Source organism: Lampetra planeri, chromosome 81 (genome assembly GCF_965212315.1).
Source record: "Lampetra planeri chromosome 81, kcLamPlan1.2.h2, whole genome shotgun sequence".
In the NCBI taxonomy this organism is placed as follows: Eukaryota; Metazoa; Chordata; class Hyperoartia; order Petromyzontiformes; family Petromyzontidae; genus Lampetra; species Lampetra planeri.
In genome coordinates, this window is record NC_136185.1 from 1,900,647 (window position 1) to 1,927,977 (window position 27,331).

At 47.0% G+C, this 27,331-nt stretch overlaps 1 protein-coding gene and 1 long non-coding RNA gene across 2 annotated transcripts; both read left to right on the plus strand.

Annotated features, from left to right (window-relative positions):
• On the plus strand, positions 1-27,331 carry LOC144738340 (uncharacterized). The gene is made up of 3 exons (XM_078621386.1): positions 1-804; positions 2,914-3,797; positions 24,850-27,331. The coding sequence occupies exons 2-3, from the start codon at positions 2,988-2,990 to the stop codon at positions 26,143-26,145; spliced, it is 2,106 nt and encodes a 701-aa protein (XP_078477512.1). The 5' UTR covers positions 1-804; positions 2,914-2,987; the 3' UTR covers positions 26,146-27,331.
• On the plus strand, positions 20,433-22,866 carry LOC144738341 (uncharacterized). Its single transcript, XR_013589219.1, has 2 exons — positions 20,433-21,770; positions 22,750-22,866. It is a non-coding gene; the product is annotated as an uncharacterized LOC144738341 (long non-coding RNA).

Below are 27,331 nucleotides of genomic sequence, written 5' to 3' on the forward strand. Positions count from 1 at the left end.
CTCTGAGCAGAGGTGCTGACATCGTAGTTGTGGTGGTGGTGATTGTGGTGGTTATGTTGTGGTTGTGTTGTGGTGGTGGTTGTGGTGGTGGTGGTTGTTATGTGGTGGTCATAGTTGTGGTGGTTGTGTTGGTCATAGTTGTTGTGGTCGTAGTTGTTGTGGTCGTAGTTGTGGTGGTTGTAGTTGCGGTCGTCGTAGTTGTGGTCGTAGTTGTTGTTTTGGTTGTGGTTTTAGTGCTCGTAGTAGTGGTGGTTGCTGCAGGGACGGATCAAGGTTCTTGTAGGCCCTAAGTGATAACTTTCAACAGCTGCTACTGATGCCCACGTTACTACCGCCGCTGCCTTCGATCTCGCCTAGATTGAAGCAGGCTGCTTTATGTGAGGAGCTCGCAAATCCTTGAAAGATCTGGACAGTCCCATCGGTGAACTCCTCCAACAGGCGAGGCTGCGTCGGCTGGGTCATGTGCCCCGTATGCCCAGCCATTGCATGCCCAAGCAGCTTTTGTTAAGTTATATACAGGAGCCTAAACGGGTGTGTCATGGGCTAAAGATGAGGTGATATTATACAGGACGATGTGTGAGTGATGTGATACAGGAGGATGTGGAGCTGAGTTAACTTGTTCACGACTGGTACCAGCGGTGTCAAGATCGGCCTCTGGAGGAAGAGGCTCGTGAAGGACGCTACTGGACAGTTGGAGGCAGTCGCCCTCCAGCAACAACGGAGGGCAGAGGAGCGACGCTCTTTACAAATGAGAGGAGCGCCGGGTGGCTAAAACACATCGAGCTGGCACAGTAGAGGACACAGGTGATGCATCTGCCAATTATCTCAGTCAACCCATTGTATCTGGGTCTGTCTTGTGACCAGCCAGCAGGTGTTCAACAATTCACATGGCCTTAAAGTGCACAGTGCCTGGCACAAGCACGTGGTGATGTCACAACAGTGTCAAATAGTTTATTGTTGTGTGTATATGTATATATGTTTTCTGTGTAATATGTATGTATTGCTCCTGGGTGTACTGCATGTGATCGATGCCCGGGTGCAGTCGAGGGATGGCTCCTTATTGCTCAACCATGTTAGGAGCCCATCTTCTTGGTTCTTTTGGTAAAGTCACGTAGAAGGGAAGTAATAAAATAATAAAAATAAAACATAATAAAATAATTCTCACGACGTTTCGGCCACAACGCAAGCAGCCGTCCTCAGGTGAAGAATGAAGCACCACCTAGTTCGGAGCGTATATTTAAGCTGGGTTTGAGGGGGGAGGTGGGAAGAAGAGTGCCTTGACAGAAGAATTTGCATATCAAGAGGAATTTAGCATATTTATGGGAAATGCGTAGAAGGTGGGCGGGGGGTTTCAAAGTCATATTAAGCCCGTGCATTATGCAGGATTAGCAGCATCAAAGGGAGGGGATGGGGGTAGCATTAACAAAGGGAAGGAATGTTAATAGTATGTAGCTGCAGTTACTAAACAACCACTTAAAAAACTAAAGTATAAACTACATAGTATCATCAGTATACTAAATATACTCTCCAATAAGCGGAGCTACTAACAGGAAGTAAGACATTACAATTCTATGTCGCAAAAAATATAATATGCTTCCAGCTAAACTTTTTTCTCTTACATCACATGGGTCTACCCCGTACTATATACTACCATAGACAAACCCAGCATTAAATTATATATTGTATTACTATACACCACTCTATATCTTCGACTTTAATATTGCCATAAGTATTATTCTACCCACCCTACTGTATACCACACTGCTGTATATTCACTACACAATTACGATACTGTATATTACCTTATATATTGCATTAAACATTACAATTTTATACTATTTATATCTGCTATACACTATACCATTGACCATCGCGTGAAAGATACTAAAAGGAAGCAACGAAATATGTCAATGGGAGAGTGGTGAAAGGAGACTTGCAGCGGAGCAAAGAATCCATTCCCTGTGGAGAATACAATGTCTGGAACCACATCTCCAAAATCCTGATTATACACAAGATCCAGGTCCGATTCAACACAGTACATAAAATCCGTGATCTGGTCCCGTCTGTAAAAGATGTGGTTCCAGACATACAGTACCCTGGCGTCTACAAACTAAGTTGCCTCTGTGGTAGCAGTTACATTGGAGAAACCAAACGACATGTCTCGGACCGCATCCGTGAACATAAAGCAGACCTGAAACATGGTAGGACAAACACCTCAGCCGTGGCAGATCACTGTTACAATTCAGTGGGCTCACATGACATTGACTTCTCCAAGACAGAGGTTCTCTGCAAGCCATCTGGCTACCATGAGAGATTCCTTCATGAGGCGATCCACACATACACACAGAGACATTTTCAACCGAGAAGATGGATTCTGGCTCAGCAATCATTGGAAGGACGTAATAAACCATTTCGTATCTTAACTGATTTTGTTCACGTTTACGGTGACTTTCAGACCGCAGTCCACTCACTGGCATTGACTATATATCTTGTATTCTCCACAGGGAATGGATTCTTTGCTCCGCTGCAAGTCTCCTTTCACCACTCTCCCATTGACATATTTATAGAAAAATAATAGAAAAGGCCCTTCCTCCAGTATTTGTACGGCAATAAGGAATGTGAAGCTGGTAAATGAGCAAAGACCTTAGGTCACATTTGTTCTTCGAAACAGTGAGGAGATCCAGCAGGTAGTCCGCTGATTTTTTTGTAAGTACATCGTGAATAATACTACGTGTGCGTGTATAATCTGTGTATATTGTGTGTAATGTGTGCATCTCATGTCCCCTGGGTGTACTGTGTGTCAGTATGTAACGCGTGTGTATATTGTGTAAGGTGTAGATGTGTATAATGTGGAGGTGTTCTATAATGTGTGTCATGTATATTGGTTATATATATTTTGTGTGTAATGTGTAGGTTGAATGACATGAAGCAGAGACTCAAGACAGCCCAGTGGTAGAAGGAATCAATGCGAGCAGTGTCCATACGACATGAGCCACACTGGACACATTCATTTCAACCACAAATTACACATGGCCAAGAAGACCTTCAAGTGTACTATATGCGAGAAGGTATTTCGACGTTTACCACTACTTAGAACTCACCAGAGACAACACACAGGAGAGAAGCCCTTTAAGTGCACTGTCTGTGGTAAAGCGTTTCCACGGTCAGGATCTCTTAATGCTCACCAGAAAACACACGCAGCCGAAAAACCCTTCAAATGCACTGTGTGTGGAAAGGCATTTGCAACTTCAGGAATTTTGTTTCAACATCAGAAAACACACTCAAGTGATAAGCCCTTCAAGTGCACTTTGTGTGAGAAGACATTTAGACAGGCATCACATCTCCAAATTCACCAGATAAAACACACTGGCGAGAAGCCCTTCAAGTGCACTGTTTGTGGTAAAGCGTTTACATGTTCAGGATCTCTTAACGTTCACCAGAGACAACACACAGGCGAGAAGCCCTTCAAGTGCACTGTGTGCGGTAAAGCGTTTACATGTTCAGGATCTCTTAATGTTCACCAGAGACAACACACAGGCGAGAAGCCCTTCAAGTGCACTGTGTGTTGGAAAGCATTTACACGCTCAAGATGTCTTACCATTCACCAGAGACAACACACAGGCGAGAAGCCCTTCAAGTGCACTGTGTGTGGTAAAGCATTTACACGCTCAAGATGTCTTACCATTCACCAGAGACAACACACAGGTGAGAAGCCTTTCAAGTGCACTGTGTGTGGGAAGTTATTCACACGGTTAGACAACCGAAATAGGCATGAGAAGATCCATGTGGAGAAGGAGGTGGAATCGAGCCCATCTCGCATGCAACAAGACCCAAAAGACAACCCGAGTTTAGCAACGTGGCCAGCAGTGAAGGTTGAATGGGAAGAAGTGAAGGGGGAATGTGAAGAGGTGAAGGTGGAATGTGAAAATGTGAAGATGGAATGTGAAGAAGTGAAGGTGGAATGTGAAGATGAAGACTCAACTCCAGGCCCCGACCTCCAGGTGAATGGAGGCAGCGTCAAGCAGGAGGAGCATTCGGACTCTGAGGGAGGGCGAGGTGACCCCCAGAAGGTTGTGGATGTGGAGGTGTGGGTGGAGTTTTTGGCGGAGGGATCGTGCAGTCGTTAGTGTGCTGTCTTACGAGCGCGGGAACCCGAGTTTGATTCCCTTTCACGGTCTACATCGGTGACAATTATCTGAATTGGTCCTGGGCCTCCCCTAGGTCAACTCATCCTCAAATGAGTACCTGGTGTGGTGCCTAAACACCACTGGGAAGACAAAGGTGGACGGGCATGGTCCTGGCCACCCACCCCCTCGTGTACCGTGCCGGCCTTCATCGGTGCTCGCTGCCACACTTGTCTTAAAAGTCTGTTCAGGCTCTCAAGGGGCAAATTTATCATCGAAGTTTTTGGACAAAGCAGATTGAGGGCCCAGCACGTTTGAAGTGGGTCTGGAAAGGTCTGAAAGAATTCCCAATGAGGTCACCTTATTTACAGGCATTTCTCATTACAACAATACGTGCAGCTGTCGGCGTCATCCACTCAGAGGTTACCTTTCATTTAACGTAGCTACCCCAAAGCCTTGGGAACCACCTAAGAAGTTTCGTCTCTTGGAATCTCCATCCGGCCATCTTCTGTCATTCAAACTGACTCTCTTTTAAAATTACCAACGTTTAGGTGTGAATGCTATTTTACAACGTAATTACTATTATTACATTTATTTGTTTTATCTGTAATTGGGTGGAATGCTTTGATGTTACTTACTGGCCCGAGTCGCCCTTAAAACAAATCTCTGCTCAATGGGGTTTGCTCGGCAAATATACTTCTGGTTCCTCAGATTCTGTAAATCTTAGCATTATGAACGAATGATTACCCATCAACCGACTGTGAGTCTCGATGTAACAAGTTGCGTGTATCGGGGTCACGTATAGAATATGGGATGTCTGGACAGATCGATTGTGTACTATGAATATGAGCAATGCCCTTGTATTCATGTGACTGCAGATGTTTGTGCGACACGAACTGTCAGCTTAGAAGTGTAGGTACCATCTTCCTCTCGAGAACAATTCGTAGTTTTCTTTAAAATAAGGAACCTAATGGGACCTGTCTCTGCCTCGCTGTGCATTTCTCTACACCACATCGTCTAATAACACACAAAAAAAGGATAAACGTCAAAACTCTGATGCGTTTAATAAAAATGAAAGAAAGCTGGTGGATAAACAACGGATAAAATGAAAAAAAATGTTACTTTTTTAACACGCTTTTATGAAATGTACTAAAAAGTAATATATACATTTTCTGTTCAAGTACATTGCATTATATATATGTTTCATGTACTCTTGTTGTAACTGACTAAATGAAAGCGTGGGGCGCGCGTACTATTTTTGAGCAAATGTGTCTGTATTCACAATGGAAAGTAAGTGGGTCAGGGACTCTGAAAGCACAAACAACAACCCAGAGCCCAGGCCTACTGATGGTATCAAAGGCCTTGACCAAGTGAATAAAGTGCACACAAGGACTAACACGCACACATGGACCTACAGACACGCAAATAAATGTACTTACACTGACTAACATGGAGGCACGCACACACAGCGACTTTAGACACACACACATGGAGTTACACATATCAATGTACACACAGACATACGTTACCTCACACACACATTGACGCAAACAACAACAACCGCCATTCACCACTAAGTGGCGGTGATGTCACCACGACGCTTGTGCCAGGCCATGTGCACCTTGAGGCCATGTGCACCTTGAGGCCACGTGAAGTGTCGAACGCCTGCTGGCAAGAGGTCACGGGGCAGACCCAGGTGCCACGGGTCGACTGACTGAGATGACCGAGATGATTGGCTGATGCACCACCTGTGCCCCCTACTGTGCCAACTTGCTGTGTTTTAGCCATCCGGCGCTCAGCTCGTGAGCGTCTCTCCTCCGCCCTCCGTTGTTGCTGGAGGGCAACTGCCTCCAACTGCCCATTAGCGTCCTTCACGAGCCTCCTCCACAGAGGCCGATCTTGACACCGCTGGTACCAGTCATCGGCAAGTCCACTCAGCTCCACGTCCTCCTGTACCACATCACTCCATCTCTTCTCTAGCCTGTGCCGCGCCCGTTTAGCCCCCTCGATCCGGCCGAACAAAAGCTGTTTAGGCATGTGGTGGCTGGGCATGCAGGCAACATGACCCAGCCAACGCAGCCTTGGCTGCCGGAGGAGCTCACCGATGGGACTTTTCCCAGATCTTTCAAGGATGTGTGAGCTCCTCGCACAATCCAGCCTGGTTAAACCCAGGATGGATCGTAGGCCGGCCAGCCTAAATGTTTCCAACCGGCGATGATGCTCCATTATGGGGGTCCACGTTGTGGGGGTGGAGTGTCCGATAGTACAAAATACTCAGGCAGGTGCTTAGGTTTGGTGGGGCTGATGGTAAGGCCCCACCTCTTAGTGGCTCGCTCCAGTCTCAGCAGCAGCGTCTTCAACTCCTCCTCTGAATGAGCAGCAATTACCAAATCATCGGCATACATAACGTGGTTGACCAATAGGGAGCCATCCCTTGATCGCACCCGGGCATTGATCAGCCTCCCATTATATCTGTACCAAATGGAGATTCCCTCGGTACAGCTATTGAAGGCTTCACGAACTACGTGGTCAAAATAGATGTTAAATAATGTGGGAGCCAGAGGACATCCCCGTCGCACCCCAAGGTGTACAGGGAAATGCTCTGACTCCCGGCCACGTAGTTGAACCCAGTCACGCTCACCATCATGAGGGTCCTTAATGATCGTGAGCAGAGGGTTAGGGACTGAAAGCATGAACAACAGAGAGCCCAGGCCTACTGATGGTATCATAGGCCTTGACCAGGTCAATAAAACAGAGATGTAGGTCTTGTTGAAATTCTCTATACTTCTGCTGTAGCAGATGGACAGAAAATATGGCATCTGTGCAGTACTGCCCTTTCCTGAAACCGCATTGGGGCTCCGCAAGCCTCTCCTCAGCGTGCCTAGTAAGGCGATGTTGAATAATCCTTGCCAGGACCTTACCCGGCACACTGATTAGTGAGGTGCCCCTGTAGCCACTGAGGCAGACTCCATCTCCTCAGCAACCCGCGACCACCACCTATCCTGGCAGCGCCTTATGACTCTGAACCTCCGAGCGAAGGCTGCGGTCAGCCTCCTCATTCTCTGGCGTCGGATGCTGTAGCCGATGAGAGTGGGCCTGTCGCTTTTTCTCAACTATCCTGAACACCTCCTCTGTCAGCCAGGGTCTCTGGGGAGGTCTGGACCGCGTACCCAAAGCAGCCATTGCAGCTGCATGAGTCACAATCCTAAACCTCACCCATTTACCCTCGACATCAGGAGGAGTGGGGGACGATGCCAACCCCAGCTGCAAGCGATGATGAAATTATCGCTTGCAATTTTCATTAGCTAACTGAGACCAGGCCATTTTAGGTTGGAATGGGGTCCTGGGTGTACACCGACCACCGGAGTGGAAGAATAGCAGGCGCATCTTACAGATGGGCAAATCAGCTCCACGGTAGGTCCTGGTGTCAAGGACATGGGCTCGCATCCGCTGGTCCGTCACTATGTAGTCCAGCAGATGTTCTTGCTGGGACCCGGCATGCATCACTGATGTTGTCTGGATGCGCCGATGCCGGAACAGCGTGTTGGTAATTACCAGCCCATGGGCTGCACAAAAATCTAGCAGCCTCCTACCGTTGTTATTGAGCTGATCTGGCCCATGCCTTCCAATCACTCCAGACTAGGTGCCAGCATCACGACCAACTCGGGCATTGAAGTCACCCAACAAGATGACTCTGTCCCGAGTGACCACTTTAGCCAGCACCTGTGACAGGAGATCATAGAAGGCATCCGACTCATCGGCTTTGCCTGCATCCCTCCACGGATGTTCGTTTTCGGTGGGGGCATAAGTAACCACGACCACCACTCCTCGCCTCCGGTTGATAGGAAGGCGAGCCCACACCTCACCGCCACACTCCCACGCCCCCTTAATTATTTTGTTCAGAAGAAGAGCCACACCCTGTTGTTTGGCAGTCTCCTGCCCCGAGTAGAGGACTGTCCACCCCTCATGGTGGCAAGAGCCAGACCCGGTCCACCGGACCTCCTGAATGCCACAGAGATCCAGGCGGTACCGGTCCAGCTCCCGACAAAGGAGTGGCAGCCACTCCTCCTCAGTGAGCGTTCGAACATTCCACGTGGCCATCTGTATTGGCTTTTCGTTGTTTCTGGAGGAGCCTCAAGGGTGAATATTCAATCTCCTAGCTCCGCCAATTGGGGTTTGGCCGGGAGACGTCATAGACGCCTGTCCCCCCGGGGCCTCCGGCACAAGCTTATTAGTTACATATTTTTGTTTAATTCGTAGTTTAGTGGCAATGAATTGAAGGTGGAGGGGTTACCAGTCCCTCGCACCCGTCCAGAGCCCCCGTTTAGCCACTGTGGTGGTCACAGACGCCATGAGGGGAGAGGCCAATGGGCATTGGCCCTCCCCCCACAGCACTGTCCACGACAGAGTTGCCCGTCCGGCACCACGAGGAGGTAGGGGGTTGTTTTGCCGGACCCAAACACATGTACTTACACACACACACATATCGACTAAGACACACATTGACTTGTGTGTGTAAGACACACATGGACTTACACACACACACATGGACCCACACACACACATCGACGTGCACAACAATCCCCAATGATGGCACAGCTATCAGCCTCGAAGCAGTACGTATCAGTAAATAGCGTGACGTGACCAATGAAAACAATGGAAATGCATAGAAGAAATAAGCTGAAATAAGTGTAAATTAAAGAGCAGCAGTACGCACAGGTAAGTTGAGAAGCAGGCTACAGTCTTGATTATAGACTGGCAGGTCGCCGACTCAATGGCATAAGCATTGCTACAGTCGACATTAAAAGCTGGAAATACGGGCAGCAGCTGAAAAAGCAAGATACAGTCGACATGAAAGGCTGGCAGTACACTGAGTGTGGTAAAGAAGCAGGCACCAGATTATAGACTGGCATACACTCATAATGGCCAAAAGGCAAACTAGCAGTGTAGATAATAGAGTGCCAGTGCACTGACGTTAATTAATGAGCATGCAGCGGTCCACAGCACAGACTGGCAGTACACCATCGCAGCGTAAAAAAAACAGCAAAAAAAGGGAATATTTAGCAATCTAGTAATGAAAAATACGTTTTTTGCACACAAACATTATTATTGTAATCTTTGCCAACGTATTTGATAATAGTGTAGGGGATCTGCGAGCCACCCTCACGCACACGCACCACGCAAACACGGCGTCACCCGGACCAAGACGTGCCAGATGGGAGTGTGTATTGAAGATGCGTTAAAGGGCGCTGTGGGACGGGTGTTCGAGGTGGGTTGTGGAACGAGTGTAGCTGTGCATTGGTGAATTAAAGAAGTGCTTCAAACCATTATCGACTCCTCCTCAATAGTAAACAATGAACCTGAGTTATCTGCACACAAACATTATGAATGTAATATTTGCCAACGTATTTGTTTCGTAATAGTAAACAATGAAGCGGAGTTGTTATCTGCACGCAAAATTATTATTGTAATGTTTGGCAACTTATTATTTCGATTTAAAGCTTTCGTGAAATAATAAAATAATAAAACATAATACAATAAAAATTCTCACGACGTTTCAGCCACAACACAAGCAGCCGTCATCAGGTGAAGAAACAGAGCTGTCGGAAAGACAGTGTCCCAATGAACACCGCCAAGCTTGGCAGCGTATATTTAAGCTGGGTCGGGGGGAGGAGAGCGCCTTGACAAAGGAGTTTACATATCAACACTGGAATTAAGCATATTGATGGAAAATTCAGATATGGGATTAGTCACTCCTTGTGGATTGTGTAGGTGGTGGGGGGGGGTCTCAAATTCATATTATGCTAGTGTATTATGTAGGATTAGCAGTGATAAAGGGAGGAAGTAGGATTAGCAGTAATAAAGGGAGGGAAATTTTAATCGTAAGAAGCTGCAGCAGCCAAACCACCGCGTATCAAGATCGTGCATTGTGTGGACAACAAAGAAGGAGGAGTTTCTAAAGAACTGCAAATACCCTACTACCATATAATACACCTGTGTGAAAAAACGAAATAATAACTACATCAATATAATAAATGTGCTCAATATACTCTCCAATAAGCTGAGCTATTAACATTAAGTAACTGGGTATACGCTACACAACAAAATTCAAGAACTATTCATCGATGGCAGCTATACAAAAAATAAAAAGAGACCCCACCAACAGCCTCGTCATCAAAACCAACAAAATCATTTCTGATTCAACCACATTAATTGATCAAACCAAACAGTTCTCGTTGAAACTTGTGGTCAGGCCACCAAGATTATATGGCCTACCAAAAATACATAAAGAAGATACACCATTTCGTCCAATTGTGTTACTATCAACTCCCCCACCTACAAACTAGATCGTTTTTTGTCTGAAATCCTGCGGCCTTTCACTGGAAAAACCACCTCTGTGGTACTAAACTCTACCCACCTGGTATCGACAATCAAGGGTATTTCCCTGTCCCCAGACGAACTTCTTGTCAGTTTTGATGTGGTTTCCTTATTCACCAAAGTTCCTGTACCTGACACCATCGCAATCATTGAAGACTTGGTTCATCAAGGATTGAATACGGAGGTACCCCCCATGGTGAGATACTGCTTAAGCAATGCATACTTCACCTGGAATGAATGGGCTCCCCTCTATCTCCGGTTGTAGCCAACGTTTTCATGGAGAAATTTGAGACTGACGCCATCCAGACTGCCTCTCGACGCTCGATCTTTATGGAAGAGGTACGTGGATGACACTTTTGTCATCTGGCCACATGGCCGGCTTGCTCTAGACACATTCCTCGACCACATCAATTCCATACACCCAGCCATCAGATTCACCATGGAAGTCGAAAAAGATCGCAAGCTACCCTTTTTGGATGTCCTAGTTAAGAGGAGACCTGATGGTTGAATGAGCCACTCTGTCTACAGGAAAGCTACCCATACGGATGCTTACCTAAAACCGGATTCCCACCACCATCCATCCCAGAATAATTTTCTCATCAAGACTCTACACCATAAAGCCCAATGCATCTCCGACCATGAACACATTGCCTGTGAACTCAAGCACGTACACCTAGCTCTCAAGGCTAATGGTTACTCCAACTACACAATCTGCAAAGCCATCACTCCAACCATGAAGAAGGATCCTCTTGAGGAGCCTTTCAAAACCATCAACTTACCCTACATTGCGGGGGTCACAAAAAGACCTCCAAAATCTTGAACAAACACAAGATCCAGGTCCGATTCAACACAGTACATAAAATCCGTGATCTGGTCCCTTCTGTAAAAGATGTGGTTCCAGACATACAGTACCCTGGCATCTACAAACTAAGTTGCCTCTGTGGTAGCAGTTACATTGGAGAAACGAAACGACATGTCTCGGACCGCATCCGTGAACATAAAGCAGACTTGAAACACGGTAGAACGAACACCTCAGCCGTGGCAGACCATTGTTATAATTCAGTGGGCTCACATGACATTGACTTCTCCAAGACGGAGGCTCTCTGAAGGCCATCCGGCTACCATGAGAGATTCGTTCATGAGGCCATCCACATATATAAACACAGAGACCATTTCAACCCGAGAAGATGGACTCTGGCTCAGCAATCATTGGAAGGACGTGATAAACCATTTCGGGTCTTAACTGATTGTGTTCACGTTTTCTCCTCACGAAATGGAGTCTTTGCTCTGCTGCAAGTCTCCTACTCCCACTCTCCCATTGACATATTTCGTTGCTTCCTCTTGGTACCTTTCACGCGACGATCAATGAGATGGTGTATAGCAGATTGTAGAATAATAAATAGTATAACAGTGTAATGTCTAATATAATGTATAAGGTAATATATATTATCGTAATTGTATAGTGAATATACAGCAGTGTTGTATACAGTAGGGTGTGTAGAATAATACATAGTGTAATATTACAATGTATAGTCTAAGGTGGTGTATAGTAACGCAGTGTATAATTCAATGTTCTGGCAGTGTATAGTACGGGGTATATCCGTGTGATGTAAGAAAAAAGTTTAGCTGGAGGCATATTATATAGTGTAGTGTATACCCAGTTACTTAATGTTAATAGCTCAGCTTATAGGAAAGTATATTAAGCACATTGATTATTCTTTGGTTCTTTCGGTAAAGTCACGTATAAAGATAACATAATAAATTAAATAATAGCATACTATGACGTTTCGATTGCAACACAAGCAATCATCATCAGGTATAAAAGAAATAGCAACAAAAACCTAACTAGAAAACTATAGACAGACATACAAGCAGACAGACATCACAAAGACACAGAGAGAGAGAGAACACGTATCGGCACAAAGAGAGAGATCGTCTCTGTGACGAGGCCTTAAATAGAGAGAGGGTGGGCGGGGGCTGAGAGAGGGAGGGGGCAAAGAAAAAATTAGCATGTCAATGAGTACGACGACGTGTGGTACGGTACGCAAGCTTGAAAATTAGGTGAACGGGAGAGAGACACACTAAAATTAAATAACCTAGCAAATGATCTAAATGTAATGTAATGCAAAACAGAGAGTCGGTCAACACACAATTAACGCATAGCCTGGTTGATTACGTATTTCAAAGATTGCTAAGTTAGAATTGAAGTGTGAAAATTCCAAAGAGAGGACACAGGCAGAGAGAGAGAGAGAAAAAAAACCCAGAGAGAGAGAAAAAAGATAAGCTTAAAACTTCCCCGTAGAAGTGGTTCAATCTTAATTTGGAGCTTTCGTGACTGCAGGGATTACTCTTTGGTTCTTTCGGTAAAGTCACGTATAAAGATAAAATAATAAATTAAATAATAGCATACTACGACGTTTCGATTGCAACACAAGCAATCATCATCAGGTATAAAAGAATAAAAATTTCCCTCTCTCCGCCCCCGCCCACCCTCTCTCTTTTTAAGGCCTCGTCACAGAGACGATCTCTCTCTTTGTGCCGATACGTGTTCTCTCTCTGTGTAGATTTGTGATATCTGTCTGCTTATATGTCTGTCTACAGTTTTCTAGTTAGATTTTTGTTGCTATTTATTTTATACTTGATGATGATTGCTTGTGTTGCAATCGAAACGTCGTAGTATGCTATTATTTAATTTATCATTTTATCTTTATACGTGACTTTACCGAAACAACCAAAGAGTAATCCCTGCAGTCACGAAAGCTCCAAATTAAGATTCACATTGATTATATTGATGTAAATTTCGATTTAAAGCTTTCGTGACTGCAGGGATTCATCTTCTTGGTTCTTTCGGTAAAGTCACGTAGAATGGAAATAATAAAATAAAATAAAACATAATAAAATAATATAGGGCTACCCATACGGATAATAAAATAATCTAACCTATATAATTCATTTTTTGTCTATCTGTCTGTCCGTCCGTCTGCGTACGCTCCCTTGCGGGGGATGTAGCTCTCGGACCGTGGGGTTCGCCGAGATTAAATTTTGCAGGTGGGCACGCCCCCGGCCCGCGGTAAACTTAGGCATTTCCGATTTTTCGTCTCTAAACTTTAAATCGGCCCGATTATCGATTTAGTGCGATTTCTATTTATTTATTTAGTTAACGCTTTATTTATTTATTTAATATCGCCAACCAGCGCGGACCACGGCGGTTGCCCCTGGCAATGGGTAGCAACAACTTCGCTGCGGGGTGGACGCCATTTTTAATTCCCGTTAAAAATATGCGCACGCATTAACACGCGACTCTGAGGTAAATTCATCAAAGTTTCACGACCTCTTCACTCCCCTTCCACCCCAATGTGTGCAATTACTATTATAGGGTCGGTAGATAATAAAATTATAGCGATTAGACAGTATTATTGTAGCGCGGGGGGGGGGGGGGGTTAACGGCCCCAGCACCTAGCCTCAGCCGGGTGGGCAATCTAGGCGAGGCCGGAGGCTCTGCACGGTACTAGGCCTCGACACGCAACTCTGTCAGGCGACGACTTTGTGGTATAAACTCGATATACCCAGCGTTGCCCGGGGGAAAAATACATTTAAAATCTTCTGAAAACTTTAAAACATAACATATCAATGAAAATACAACTGTGTAATTAAAATTCTAAACCCGACCGCGCCAAGAATCGATTCTCTGAATCGCGAAAAGGAATCGACGGTTGTAGATTAATTTAGAATCGCCTTATTTCCGTTTAATATAAGTTGGTTATAGAGTTGATATAAACTGCTACGAATGGGAAATATCCGGCGTTGACCGGGGCTAAAATATAATTAAAAACTCCTGAAAACTTTAAAACATAACATACGAATGAAAATAAAACTCTGTAATTAAAAATGGAAACCTCCTATGCGCCAGGAATCGATTCTTTGAATCGCGCAAAGGAATAATCGAAGGTTGTAGATTCCTTTAGGATCGCCCTTAACATGTGGTGAGGGGGAGAGTGGTGAGGGGGAGAGTGGTGAGGGGGAGAGTGGTGAGGGGGAGAGTGGTGAGGGGGAGAGTGGTGAGGGGGAGAGTGGTGAGGGGGAGAGTGGTGAGGGGGAGAGTGGTGGTGGTGTGGGTGAGTGGTGAGGGTGAGTGGTGATTGGTGAGGGTGAGTGGGGAGGGTGAGTGGCGGTTGTTAGTGGTGATTAGTGAGGGGTGAGTGGTGAGGGTTAGTGGTGAGCATGAGTGGTGAGGGTGAGTGTTGAGCGTGAGTGGTGAGGGTGAGTGGTGATTGTTGAGGGTGTGATTGGTGAGGATGAGTGGTGAGTAGTGAGGGTGAGTGGTGAGGGTGAGTGGTGAGTGGTGAGTGGTGGTTGTGAGTGGTGATTAGTGAGGGGTGAGGGTGAGCGTGAGTGGTTAGGGTGAGTGGTGAGGGTGAGCAGTGAGGGTGAGCAGTGAGGGTGAGTGGTGATTGGTGAGGGTGTGATTGGTGAGGATGAGTGGTGAGTGGTCAGGGTGAGTGGTGAGGGTGAGTGGTGAGCGGTGAGGGTGAGTGTTGAGGGTGAGTGGTGAGTGGTTAGGGTGAGTAGTGAGGGTGAGTGGTGAGCGTGAGTGGTGAGTGGTGAGCGTGACTGGTGAGGGAGAGTGGTGAGGGAGAGTGGTGAGGGAGAGTGGTGAGGGAGAGTGGTGAGGGAGAGTAGTGAGTGGTGAGGGTGAGTGGTGATTGGTGAGGGTGAGTGGTGAGGGTGAGTGGGGAGGGTGAGTGGCGGTTGTTAGTGGTGATTAGTGAGGGGTGAGGGTGAGCGTGAGTGGTGAGGTTGAGTGGTGAGCAGTGAGGGTGAGTGGTGATTGGTGAGGGTGTGATTGGTGAGGATGAGTGGTGAGGGTGAGTAGTGAGGGTGAGTGGTTGTTGTGAGGTTGAGTGGTTGTTGTGAGGGTGCGTGGTGAGGGTGAGTGGTAAGAGTGAGTGGTGAGGGTGAGTGACGGTTGTGAGAGGTGATTAGTGAGTGGTGAGGGTGAGTGGTGAGGGTTAGTGGTGAGGGTGAGTGGCGGTTGTGAGTCGTGATTAGTGAGGGGTGAGTGGTGAGGGTGAGCGTGAGTGGTGAGGGTGAGTGGTGAGGGTGAGCGGTGAGGGTGAGCAGTGAGGGTGAGTGGTGATTGGTGAGGAAGTGATTGGTGAGGATGAGTGGTGAGTGGTCAGGGTGAGTGGTGAGCGGTGAGGGTGAGTGTTGAGGGTGAGTGGTGAGCGGTGAGGGTGAGTGTTGAGGGTGAGTGGTGAGTAGTGAGGGTGAGTGGTGAGCGTGACTGGTGAGTGGTGAGGGTGAGTGGTGAGGGAGAGTGGTGAGGGTGAGTGGTGATTGGTGAGGGTGAGTGGTGAGGGTGAGTGGGGAGGGTGAGTGGCAGTTGTGAATGGTGATTAGTGAGAGGTGAGTGGTGAGGGTGAGCGGTGAGGGTGAGGTTGAGTGGTGAGCGGTGAGGGTGAGCAGTGAGGGTGAGTGGTGATTGGTGAGGGTGAGCAGTGAGGGTGAGTGGTGATTGGTGAGGATGTGATTGGTGAGGATGAGTGGTGAGTGGTCAGGGTGAGTGGTGAGCGGTGAGGGTGAGTGTTGAGGGTGAGTGGTGAGCGGTGAGGGTGAGTGTTGAGGGTGAGTGGTGAGTAGTGAGGGTGAGTGGTGAGCGTGACTGGTGAGTGGTGAGGGTGAGTGGTGAGGGAGAGTGGTGAGGGAAAGTGGTGAGGGTGAATGGTGAGGGTGAGTGGTGAGGGTGAATGGTGAGGGTGAGTGGTGAGGGTGAGTGGTGATTGGTGAGGGTGAGTGGTGAGGGTGAGGGTGAGGTTGAGTGGTGAGTGGTGAGGGTGAGCAGTGAGGGTGAGTGGTGATTGGTGAGGGTGAGCAGTGAGGGTGAGTGGTGATTGGTGAGGATGTGATTGGTGAGGATGAGTGGTGAGTGGTCAGGGTGAGTGGTGAGCGGTGAGGGTGAGTGTTGAGGGCGAGTGGTGAGCGGTGAGGGTGAGTGTTGAGGGTGAATCGTGAGTAGTGAGGGTGAGTGGTGAGCGTGACTGGTGAGGGTGAGTGGTGAGGGAGAGTGGTGAGGGAAAGTGGTGAGGGTGAATGGTGAGGGTGAGTGGTGAGGGTGAATGGTGAGGGTGAGTGGTGAGGGTGAGTGGTGATTGGTGAGGGTGAGTGGTGAGGGTGAGTGGGGAGGGTGAGTGGCAGTTGTGAGTGGTGATTAGTGAGAGGTGAGTGGTGAGGGTGAGCGTGAGTGGTGAGGGTGAGGTTGAGTGGTGAGCGGTGAGGGTGAGCAGTGAGGGTGAGTGGTGATTGGTGAGGGTGCGATTGGTGAGGATGAGTAGTGAGGGTGAGTGGTTGTTGTGAGGGTGAGTGGTGAGGGTGAGTGATGAGGGTGAGTGGCAAGTGGTGAGGGTGAGTAGTGATTGGTGAGGGTGTGATTGGTGAGGATTAGTGGTGAGTGGTGAGGGTGAGTAGTGAGGGTGAGTGCTGAGCGGTGAGGGTGAGTGGTTGTTGTGAGGGTGAGTGGTGAGAGTGAGTGGTGAGGGTGAGTGGTGAGGGTGAGTGGTGATTGTTGAGGGTGTGATTGGTGAGGATGAGTGGTGAGTAGTGAGGGTGAGTGGTGACGGTGAGTGGTGAGGGTGAGTGTTGAGGGTGAGTGGTGAGTGGTGAGGGTGAGTGGCGGTTATGAGTGGTGATTAGTGAGGGGGGAGTGGTGAGGGTGAGCGTGAGTGGTGAGGGTGAGCAGTGCGGGTGAGTGGGGATTGGTGAGGGTGTGATTGGTGAGGATGAGTGGTGAGTGGTCAGGGTGAGTGGTGAGTGGCGGTTGTGAGTGGTGATGGGTGAGTGGTGAGTGGTGAGGGGTGAGTGGTGAGGGTGAGTGGTGAGGGTGAGTGCTGAGTGGTGAGGGTGAATGGTGAGAGAGTGGTTAGTTTTGAGGGTGAGTGGTGAGGGTTAGTGGAGAGTGGTGAGTGGTGATTGGTCAGTGGTGATTGGTGAGGATGAATGGTGAGTAGTGAGGGTGAAGTTGAGTGGTGAGGGTGAGTGGTGGTTGTGACGGTGAGTGGTGAGGGTGAGTGGTGAGGGTGAGTGGTGAGGCTGAATGGTGAGGGTGAATGGTGAGAGTGAGTGGTGAGTGGTGAGGGAGAGTGGTGAGTGAGAGTGGTGAGGGTTAGTGGTGAGGGTGAGTATTGAGGGTGAGTGGTGAGCGGTGAGGGTGAGTGTTGAGGGTGAATGGTGAGTAGTGAGGGTGAGTGGTGAGCGTGACTGGTGAGTGGTGAGGGTGAGTGGTGAGGGAGAGTGGTGAGGGAAAGTGGTGAGGGTGAATGGTGAGGGTGAGTGGTGAGGGTGAATGGTGAGGGTGAGTGGTGAGGGTGAGTAGTGATTGGTGAGGGTGAGTGGTGAGGGTGAGTGGGGAGGGTGAGTGGCAGTTGTGAGTGGTGATTAGTGAGAGGTGAGTGGTGAGGGTGAGCGTGAGTGGTGAGGGTGAGGTTGAGTGGTGAGCGGTGAGGGTGAGCAGTGAGGGTGAGTGGTGATTGGTGAGGGTGCGATTGGTGAGGATGAGTAGTGAGGGTGAGTGGTTGTTGTGAGGGTGAGTGGTGAGGGTGAGTGATGAGGGTGAGTGGCAAGTGGTGAGGGTGAGTGGTGATTGGTGAGGATTAGTGGTGAGTGGTGAGGGTGAGTAGTGAGGGTGAGTGCTGAGCGGTGAGGGTGAGTGGTTGTTGTGAGGGTGAGTGGTGAGAGTGAGTGGCGAGGGTGAGTGGTGAGGGTGAGTGGTGATTGTTGAGGGTGTGATTGGTGAGGATGAGTGGTGAGTAGTGAGGGTGAGTGGTGACGGTGAGCGGTGAGGGTGAGTGTTGAGGGTGAGTGGTGAGTGGTGAGGGTGAGTGGCGGTTATGAGTGGTGATTAGTGAGGGGTGAGTGGTGAGGGTGAGCGTGAGTGGTGAGGGTGAGCAGTGCGGGTGAGTGGTGATTGGTGAGGGTGTGATTGGTGAGGATGAGTGGTGAGTGGTCAGGGTGAGTGGTGAGGGTGAGTGGTGGTTGTGAGTGGTGATGGGTGAGTGGTGAGGGGTGAGTGGTGAGGGTGAGTGGTGAGGGTGAGTGCTGAGTGGTGAGGGTGAATGGTGAGAGAGTGGTTAGTTTTGAGGGTGAGTGGTGAGGGTTAGTGGAGAGTGGTGAGTGGTGATTGGTCAGTGGTGATTGGTGAGGATGAATGGTGAGTAGTGAGGGTGAAGTTGAGTGGTGAGGGTGAGTGGTGGTTGTGACGGTGAGTGGTGAGGGTGAGTGGTGAGGGTGAGTGGTGAGGCTGAATGGTGAGGGTGAATGGTGAGAGTGAGTGGTGAGTGGTGAGGGAGAGTGGTGAGTGAGAGTGGTGAGGGTTAGTGGTGAGGGTTAGTGGTGAGAGTGAGTGGTGAGGGTGAGTGGTGATTGGTGAGTGGTGAGGGTGAGTGGTGAGGGTGAGTGGTGAGGGTGAGTGGTGAGGGAGATTGGTGAGAGAGGTTGGTGAGTGGTGAGTTGTGAGGGTGAATGGTGAATAGTGAGTGGGAGTGGTGAGTGGTGAGGATGAGTGGTAAGGGTGAGTTGTGAGTGGTGAATGGTGAGGGTGAATGATGAGTACAGTCAATATGCACTGCTATTATCATACCAGGTACCACCACCACAATATGTACTCCTCTCATCATAGCAGATACCACCACAGCAGTATGCACTGCTGTAATCATAGCAGGTACCAACACAGCAGTATGCACTGCTGTAATCATAGCAGGTACCAACACAGCAGTATGCACTGCTGTAGTGATAGCAGGTACGACCTCAGTCGGTATACACTGCTGTAGTGATAGTAGATACTGCTATCGAGTTGGTAGATACCGCTATAGTAAATACTAAAACAGTCAGTATATACCACTACAGTCAGTCAATACTGCTACAGTCAGTATATACTACTATACAGTCAGTACATACTGCTACGGTGAGTAGCTACTAGAGTCAGTAGATACTATTATAGAGTGAGTAGATACTGCTATAGATTTTGTAGTTTCTACTATAGTCAGTGGATACAACCATAGAGTCAGCAGATACTATACAGTTAGTCGTTACGAGTATATAGTCGGTAGATACTACTGTAGGCCCAGTAAATACTACTATGGTCAGTAGTTATTACAGTCACTAAATACTACTACACAGTCAGTAGCTACTACTGGCTCAGTAGATACTACTACAGAGTCAATAGATACCACTTCCTCTGTTGTATGTAAGGTTAGTATATATACCTACGAGGGGTAAAGATATTTTTTTAGGGGGGGGGGGGAGACCACAATTTTCGGAAACCTTTTGACATCAACTATTTACCCCACACTTTCTACAACTTTTTGGACTTGTGAAAGCCTCTTATATATTTGTTGGTGGAGAAATGTACAAACAGCCCACCGGGCTTTGACAATACCTTAGTATCTGTGTATATATATGTAAGGTTTTTAAGAAATATATTTTTCACCCGGGCAAAGCCGGGTACTTCCGCTAGTATAATATAAAATAATAATCTATTTTATTATATTCTTTTATTATGGTTTTTATTATTTTTTTATTATTATTCCCAATCTACGTGACTTTACCGAAAGAACCAAGAAGATATATTGATGTAGTTCATATTTTAGTTTTTTCACACAGGTGTATTATATGGTAGTAGGGCATTTGCAGTTCTTTAGAAACTCCTTCTTTGTTGCCCACACAATGCACGCGCTTGATACCCCCCGCCCCTCTACCCTCCACCCCTCCCCATCTTCCCCCCCGCCCCTCTCCCCCCCGCTCTTCTACCCCCCGCCCCTCTACCCCCCCGCTCCTCTTCCCCCCGCCCCACTCATCCCCCGCCCCTCACTCTGAGTCCGTCTCGCGCTCGATCACGTCACGAGACGACCTCTGAACCAGGAAGTGACGCTGGTGAGTCGACTCCGTCGGTCTCTGAGCAGAGGTGTTGACATCGTAGTTGTTGTGGTGGTTGTGTTGTGGTGGTGGTTGTGGTGGTCGTGGATGTGGTGGTGGTTGTGTTGTGGTGGTTGTGTTGTGGTTGTGGTGGTCGTGGATGTGGTTGTGGTGGTTGTGTTGTTGTGGTCGTAGTTGTGGTGGTCGTAGTTGTAGTGGTCGTAGTTGTTGTGGTCGTAGCTGTGGTCGTAGTTGTGGTGGTTGTGGTGGTCGTAGTTGTGGTGGTCGTAGTTGTGGTGGTTGTGGTGGTCGTAGTTGTGGTGGTCGTAGTTGTTGTGGTCGTAGTTGTGGTGGTTGTGGTGGTCGTAGTTTTGGTGGTGGTTGTGGTGTTTGTAGTTGTGGTGGTCATAGTTGTGGTGGTCGTGGTTGTTGTGGTGGTTGTCGTGGTCGTAGTTTTTGTGGTAGTTGTGGTGGTGGTGGTTGTAGTTGTGGTGGTCCTAGTTGTTGTGGTCGTAGTTGTTGTGGTCGTAGTTGTGGTGGTCGTAGTTGTCGTGGTTGTGGTGGTTGTGGTGGTCGTGGTGGTTGTGGTGGTCGTGGTGGTTGTTGTGGTGGTGGTTGTGGTGGTGCTGGTTGTAGTGGTTGTGGTGGTTGTGGTGGTTGTGGTTGTTGTAGTGGTTGTGGTGGTCGTAATTTTGGTGGTCGTAGTTTTGTTGGTGGTTGTAGTTGTGGTTGTCGTGGTGGTCGTAGTTGTCGTGGTCGAAGTTGTGGTTGTTGTTTTGGTTGTGGTTTTAGTGCTCGTAGTAGTGGTGGTTGCTGCAGGGACGGATCAAGGTTCTTGTAGGCCATAAGTGATAACTTTCAACAGCTGCTACTGCTGCCCACGTTACTACCGCTGCTGCCTTCGATCTCGCCTAGATTGAAGCAGGCTCCTTTATGTGAGGAGCTCGCAAATCCTTGAAAGATCTGGACAGTCCCATCGGTGAACTCCTCCAACAGGCGAGGCTGCGTCAGCTGGGTCATGTGCCCCGTATGCTCAGCCACTGCATGCCCAAGCAGCTTTTGTTAAGTTATATACAGGAGCCTAAACGGGTGTGTCATGGGCTAAAGATGAGATATTATACAGGACGATGTATGAGTGATGTGATACAAGAGGATGTGGAGCTCAGTGAATTTGCTCACGACTGGTACCAGCGGTGTCAAGATCGGCCTCTGGATGAGGAGGAGGCTCGTGAAGGACGCTACTGGACAGTTGGAGGCAGTTGCCCTCCAGCAACAACGGAGGGCAGAGGAGCGACGCTCTCTACAAATGAGAGGAGCGCCGGGTGGCTAAAACACATCGAGCTGGCACAGTAGAGGACACAGGTGATGCATCTGCCAATTATCTCAGTCACCCCATTGTATCTGGGTCTGTATTGTGACCAGCCAGCAGGTGTTCAACAATTCACATGGCCTTAAAGTGCACAGTGCCTGGCACAAGCACGTGGTGATGTCACAACAGTGTCAAATAGTTTATTGTTGTGTGTATGTGTATATATATTTTGTGTGTAATATGTATGTATTGCTACTGGGTGTACTCCATGTGATCGATGCCCGGGTGCAGTCGAGGGATGGCTCTTTATTGGTCAACCATATTAGGGGCTGTCCATAAATGACGTCACGCGATTTTGGCCGATTTTTGACCCCCCCCCCCTCGTCACATGGCATCACAAAAAGTCAGACCCCCCTCAAATATGACGTCCCCCAAAACAATATTTCCATTTTTTAAAAAAACATGCTTCAAATCACTTTTAACTATTGTCACTGTAGTGCGTATTTAATGTGGCGCTGCACTCTGATGTTGTAGGAGAAAACATTTATTAAAAAGGAGCCGTTGGAAAGCTGAAATTTCGCGTAAAATTTCTCATAAAATGTACTTGAAAATATTAAACTTTAAATAAAACTGCCAATATTCAGAATATATTGAAATTATATTATAATAGAACGAAGCAAAATGGAGAGTACAATTATAACAATCACATTCATTCCGCAGAATGAAAGCCCTGGTAGAATCATTAAAATATTTAGTTTTAATAACAATCATTCAAAAAATTTACAAAATGTATGCTTCTCCATTCTACCATGGAGAAGCAAAATGCTCCTTCATGGAATAAATAAAAGGTGACCTTAGTAAATTTAAATAATCAAATAGTTAATAATGAAAAAAAAAAATTGTGTTATAACACATGTTATGTTTATATTCATTTAAAGTTGCGCATTTTGATGTGACGTGAGATTTCTCAACCCCCCCCCTCCCCCTCTCGTCACACATCATCACAAATGTCTGACCCCCCTCCCCCCCTAGGTGTGTGACGTCATTTATGGACGGCCCCTTATGTTTGCTGATGATCTGGTGATTGCTGCTCACTCAGAGGAGGAGTTGGAGGCGCTGCTCCTGAACCTGGAGTGTGTCACAAAGAGGTGGGGTCTTACCATCAGCCCCACCAAAACTAAGCACCTGCCTGGGTATTTTGTGTCATCAAAGACTCCACCCCCTCAGCTCCCCATTGGTGGTGTAACAGTTGATGAGAGGTTGGAGAGTTTCCCATACCTGGGCAGTGTGCTTATGTCCAGCACCGGTTTGACGACAGAGGTCTCACTCTGAATCAGTCGGACAGCATTTTCATTTAAGCGACTGCATAATTCTGCGTGGAAGCTACCTCGCCTGTCGCTCCACACGAAGCTTTAGGTCTTCTCGGATACAGTCATGCCCTCCCTTGCAAAATGTGGAGCCCCCTCTAACTGAACATCTGCACCAGTTTGTAATATTCAGGCTAGCCTGTCTACGATCCATCCTGGGTTTAACCACACTGGTTTGTGTAAGTTGTTCAGGGATCATTGCAAGATCTGGACAAAGTCCCATCAGTGGTGCCACAATGGTGAGATGTTAACTACATCGCCTGGTATACAGGACTTCATAGGTTCAATCCGGACCCTGACATTTAGAAATATACTTTTAGAATATTTGGCTGCTAAAAATGTCCACGTGATGATAAGCCACTTCGTTGAGCTATCATTTGTGTTCTTGGTTCTTTCGGTAAAGAAGATGAATCCCTGCAGTCACGAAAGCTTTAAATCGAAATCTATCATTTGTGGCCAGGTCATTTCTGAAAAAGAGATCTATTGCTCAGTGCGCTTTACCTGGTTTGATAAAAGTATTTAATGGTTTAAAAAAAATCTGTGAGCTCTCCTGGCAAGTGAGTGCATTGGCTGGGTTATGTCGCCCGCATTCCCAGCCACCGCATGCCTAAGTGTCTGTTCGGCTGGGTGTTTCATTTAGTTTAGTTTCATTTATTAGGTATAACCCTGTGAGCTATGGGTGCAACCGCAACAAAACAAAAACATGAACAAGAAACATCTTAAAGTGACTACATGCAACAGAAAAATCCTGGAAAAAACAGCAAAGTCTTCAAGAAAAAACACTATTTCAACGCTGTGTGCAAAAATCCCAGTGGGATGCAAGTCAAACAATAGCATAAGACAATTTAGATTAAAGTTATCAGCCTAACTCTGTGCTACAACAAACAAACATGGCTAAACCAAAACGTTTTTAAAATCACCAAACTAAAGCTACAAAAACAATGTAACAGTGATCATAGGAACTGAATCAAATTTAACAATAAACGATATACATAACATGTACGACCAAACTTTACAGCCATAGTTTGCTGCATTAGTCACTCCATAACAGCAGGAGTATCAGTAGCAGAATTTAAAAATTTCAATACACCTTTACAGATCAGCACACTATAATCAAAACTCAAGATCATACTTTGTAGCGGTCATCCGGAATGATACATTTGATTTCAGGCCATTCTGAATAGCAGTGGCAGCTAGGGGTGTACATCTCCTCTAGAGCAGTTTTGAGTGAAGATCTCACAGGTAGTGATCCAAGTTGCAGTTTATTGGCCATAGCATTCCAGACCCTGGGGGCATCAATATAAAATGCCCTTCCTCCAGTATTTGTACGGCAATAAGGAATGTGAAGCTGGTAAATGAGCAAAGACCTTAGGTCACATTTGTTCTTCGAAACAGTGAGGAGATCCAGCAGGTAGTCTGCTGATTTTTTTGTAAGTACATCGTGAATAATACTACGTGTGCGTGTATAATCTGTGTATATTGTGTGTAATGTGTGCATCTCATGTCCCCTGGGTGTACTGTGTGTCAGTATGTAACGCGTGTGTATATTGTGTAAGGTGTAGATGTGTATAATGTGGAGGTGTTCTATAATGTGTGTCATGTATATTGGTTATATATATTTTGTGTGTAATGTGTAGGTTGAATGACATGAAGCAGAGACTCAAGACAGCCCAGTGGTAGAAGGAATCAATGCGAGCAGTGTCCATACGACATGAGCCACACTGGACACATTCATTTCAACCACAAATTACACATGGCCAAGAAGACCTTCAAGTGTACTATATGCGAGAAGGTATTTCGACGTTTACCACTACTTAGAACTCACCAGAGACAACACACAGGAGAGAAGCCCTTTAAGTGCACTGTCTGTGGTAAAGCGTTTCCACGGTCAGGATCTCTTAATGCTCACCAGAAAACACACGCAGCCGAAAAACCCTTCAAATGCACTGTGTGTGGAAAGGCATTTGCAACTTCAGGAATTTTGTTTCAACATCAGAAAACACACTCAAGTGATAAGCCCTTCAAGTGCACTTTGTGTGAGAAGACATTTAGACAGTCATCACATCTCCAAATTCACCAGATAACACACACTGGCGAGAAGCTCTTCAAGTGCACTGTGTGTGGAAAAGCGTTTACATGTTCAGGATCTCTTAACGTTCACCAGAGACAACACACAGGCGAGAAGCCCTTCAAGTGCACTGTGTGTGGAAAAGCGTTTACATGTTCAGGATCTCTTAACGTTCACAAGAGACAACACACAGGCGAGAAGCCCTTCAAGTGCACTGTGTGTGGAAAAGCGTTTACATGTTCAGGATCTCTTAACGTTCACAAGAGACAACACACAGGCGAGAAGCCCTTCAAGTGCACTGTGTGTTGGAAAGCATTTACACGCTCAAGATGTCTTACCATTCACCAGAGACAACACACAGGCGAGAAGCCCTTCAAGTGCACTGTGTGTGGTAAAGCATTTACACGCTCAAGATGTCTTACCATTCACCAGAGACAACACACAGGCGAGAAGCCCTTCAAGTGCACATTGTGTGAGAAGACATTTAGACAGTTATCACATCTCCAAATGCACCAGATGACACACACAGGTGAGAAGCCCTTCAAGTGCACTGAGTGTGGGAAGTTATTCACACGGTTAGACAACCGAAATAGGCATGAGAAGATCCATGTGGAGAAGGAGGTGGAATCGAGCCCATCTCGCATGCAACAAGACCCAAAAGACAACCCGAGTTTAGCAACGTGGCCAGCAGTGAAGGTTGAATGGGAAGAAGTGAAGGGGGAATGTGAAAAGGTGAAGATGGAATGTAAAGAAGTGAAGGTGGAATGTGAAGAGGTGAAGGTGGAATGTGAAAATGTGAAGATGGAATGTGAAGAAGTGAAGGTGGAATGTGAAGATGAAGACTCAACTCCAGGCCCCGACCTCCAGGTGAATGGAGGCAGCGTCAAGCAGGAGGAGCATTCGGACTCTGAGGGAGGGCGAGGCGACCCCCAGAAGGTTGTGGATGTGGAGGTGTGGGTGGAGTTTTTGGCGGAGGGATCGTGCAGTCGTTAGTGTGCTGTCTTACGAGCGCGGGAACCCGAGTTTGATTCCCTTTCACGGTCGACATCGGTGACAATTATCTGAATTGGTCCTGGGCCTCCCCTAGGTCAACTCATCCTCAAGTTAGTACCTGGTGTGGTGCCTAAACACCACTGGGAAGACAAAGGCGGACGGGCATGGTCCTGGCCACCCACCCCCTCGTGTACCGTGCCGGCCTTCATCGGTGCTCGCTGCCACACTTGTGTTTAAAGTCTGTTCAGGCTCTCAAGGGGCAAATTTATCTTCGAAGTTTTTGGACAAAGCAGATTGAGGGCCCAGCACATTTGAAGTGGGGTCTGGAAAGGTCTGAAAGAATTCCCAATGAGGTCACCTTATTTACACTCATCTCTCATTACAACAATACGTGCAGCTTTTGGCGTCATCCACTCAGAGGTTACCTTTCATTTAACGTAGCTACCTCAAAGCCTTGGGAACCACCTAAGAAGTTTCGTCTCTTGGAATCTCCATCCGGCCATCTTCTGTCCTCATTCAAACTGACTCTCTTTTAAAATCACCAACGTTTAGGTGTGAATGCTGTTTTACAACGTAATTACTTTTATTACATGTCTTTGTTTTATCTGTAATTGGGTGGAATGCTTTGATGTTACTTACTGGTCCGAGTCGCCCTTAAAACAAATCTCTGCTCAATGTGGTTTGCTCGGAAAATATACTTCTGGTTCCTCAGATTCTGTAAATCTTAGCATTATGAACGAATGATTACCCATCAACCGATTGTGAGTCTCGATGTAACAAGTTGCGTGTATCGGGGTCACGTATAGAATATGGGATGTCTGGACAGATCGATTGTGTAGTATGAATATGAGCAATGCCCTTGTATTCATGTGACTGCAGATGTTTGTGCGACACGAACTGTCAGCTTAGAAGTGTAGGTACCATCTTCCTCTCGAGAACAATTCGTAGTTTTCTTTAAAATAAGGAACCTAATGGGACCTGTATCGGCCTCGCTGTGCATTTCTCTGCACCACATCATCTAATAACACACAGAACAAGGATAAACGTCAAAACTCCGATGCGTTTAATTAAAAATGAAAGAAAGCTGGTGGATAAACAACGGATAAAATAAAAAAATTTAAACTTTTTTTTAACACGCTTTTATGAAATGTACTAAAAAGTAATAAATAAATTTTCTGTTCAAGTA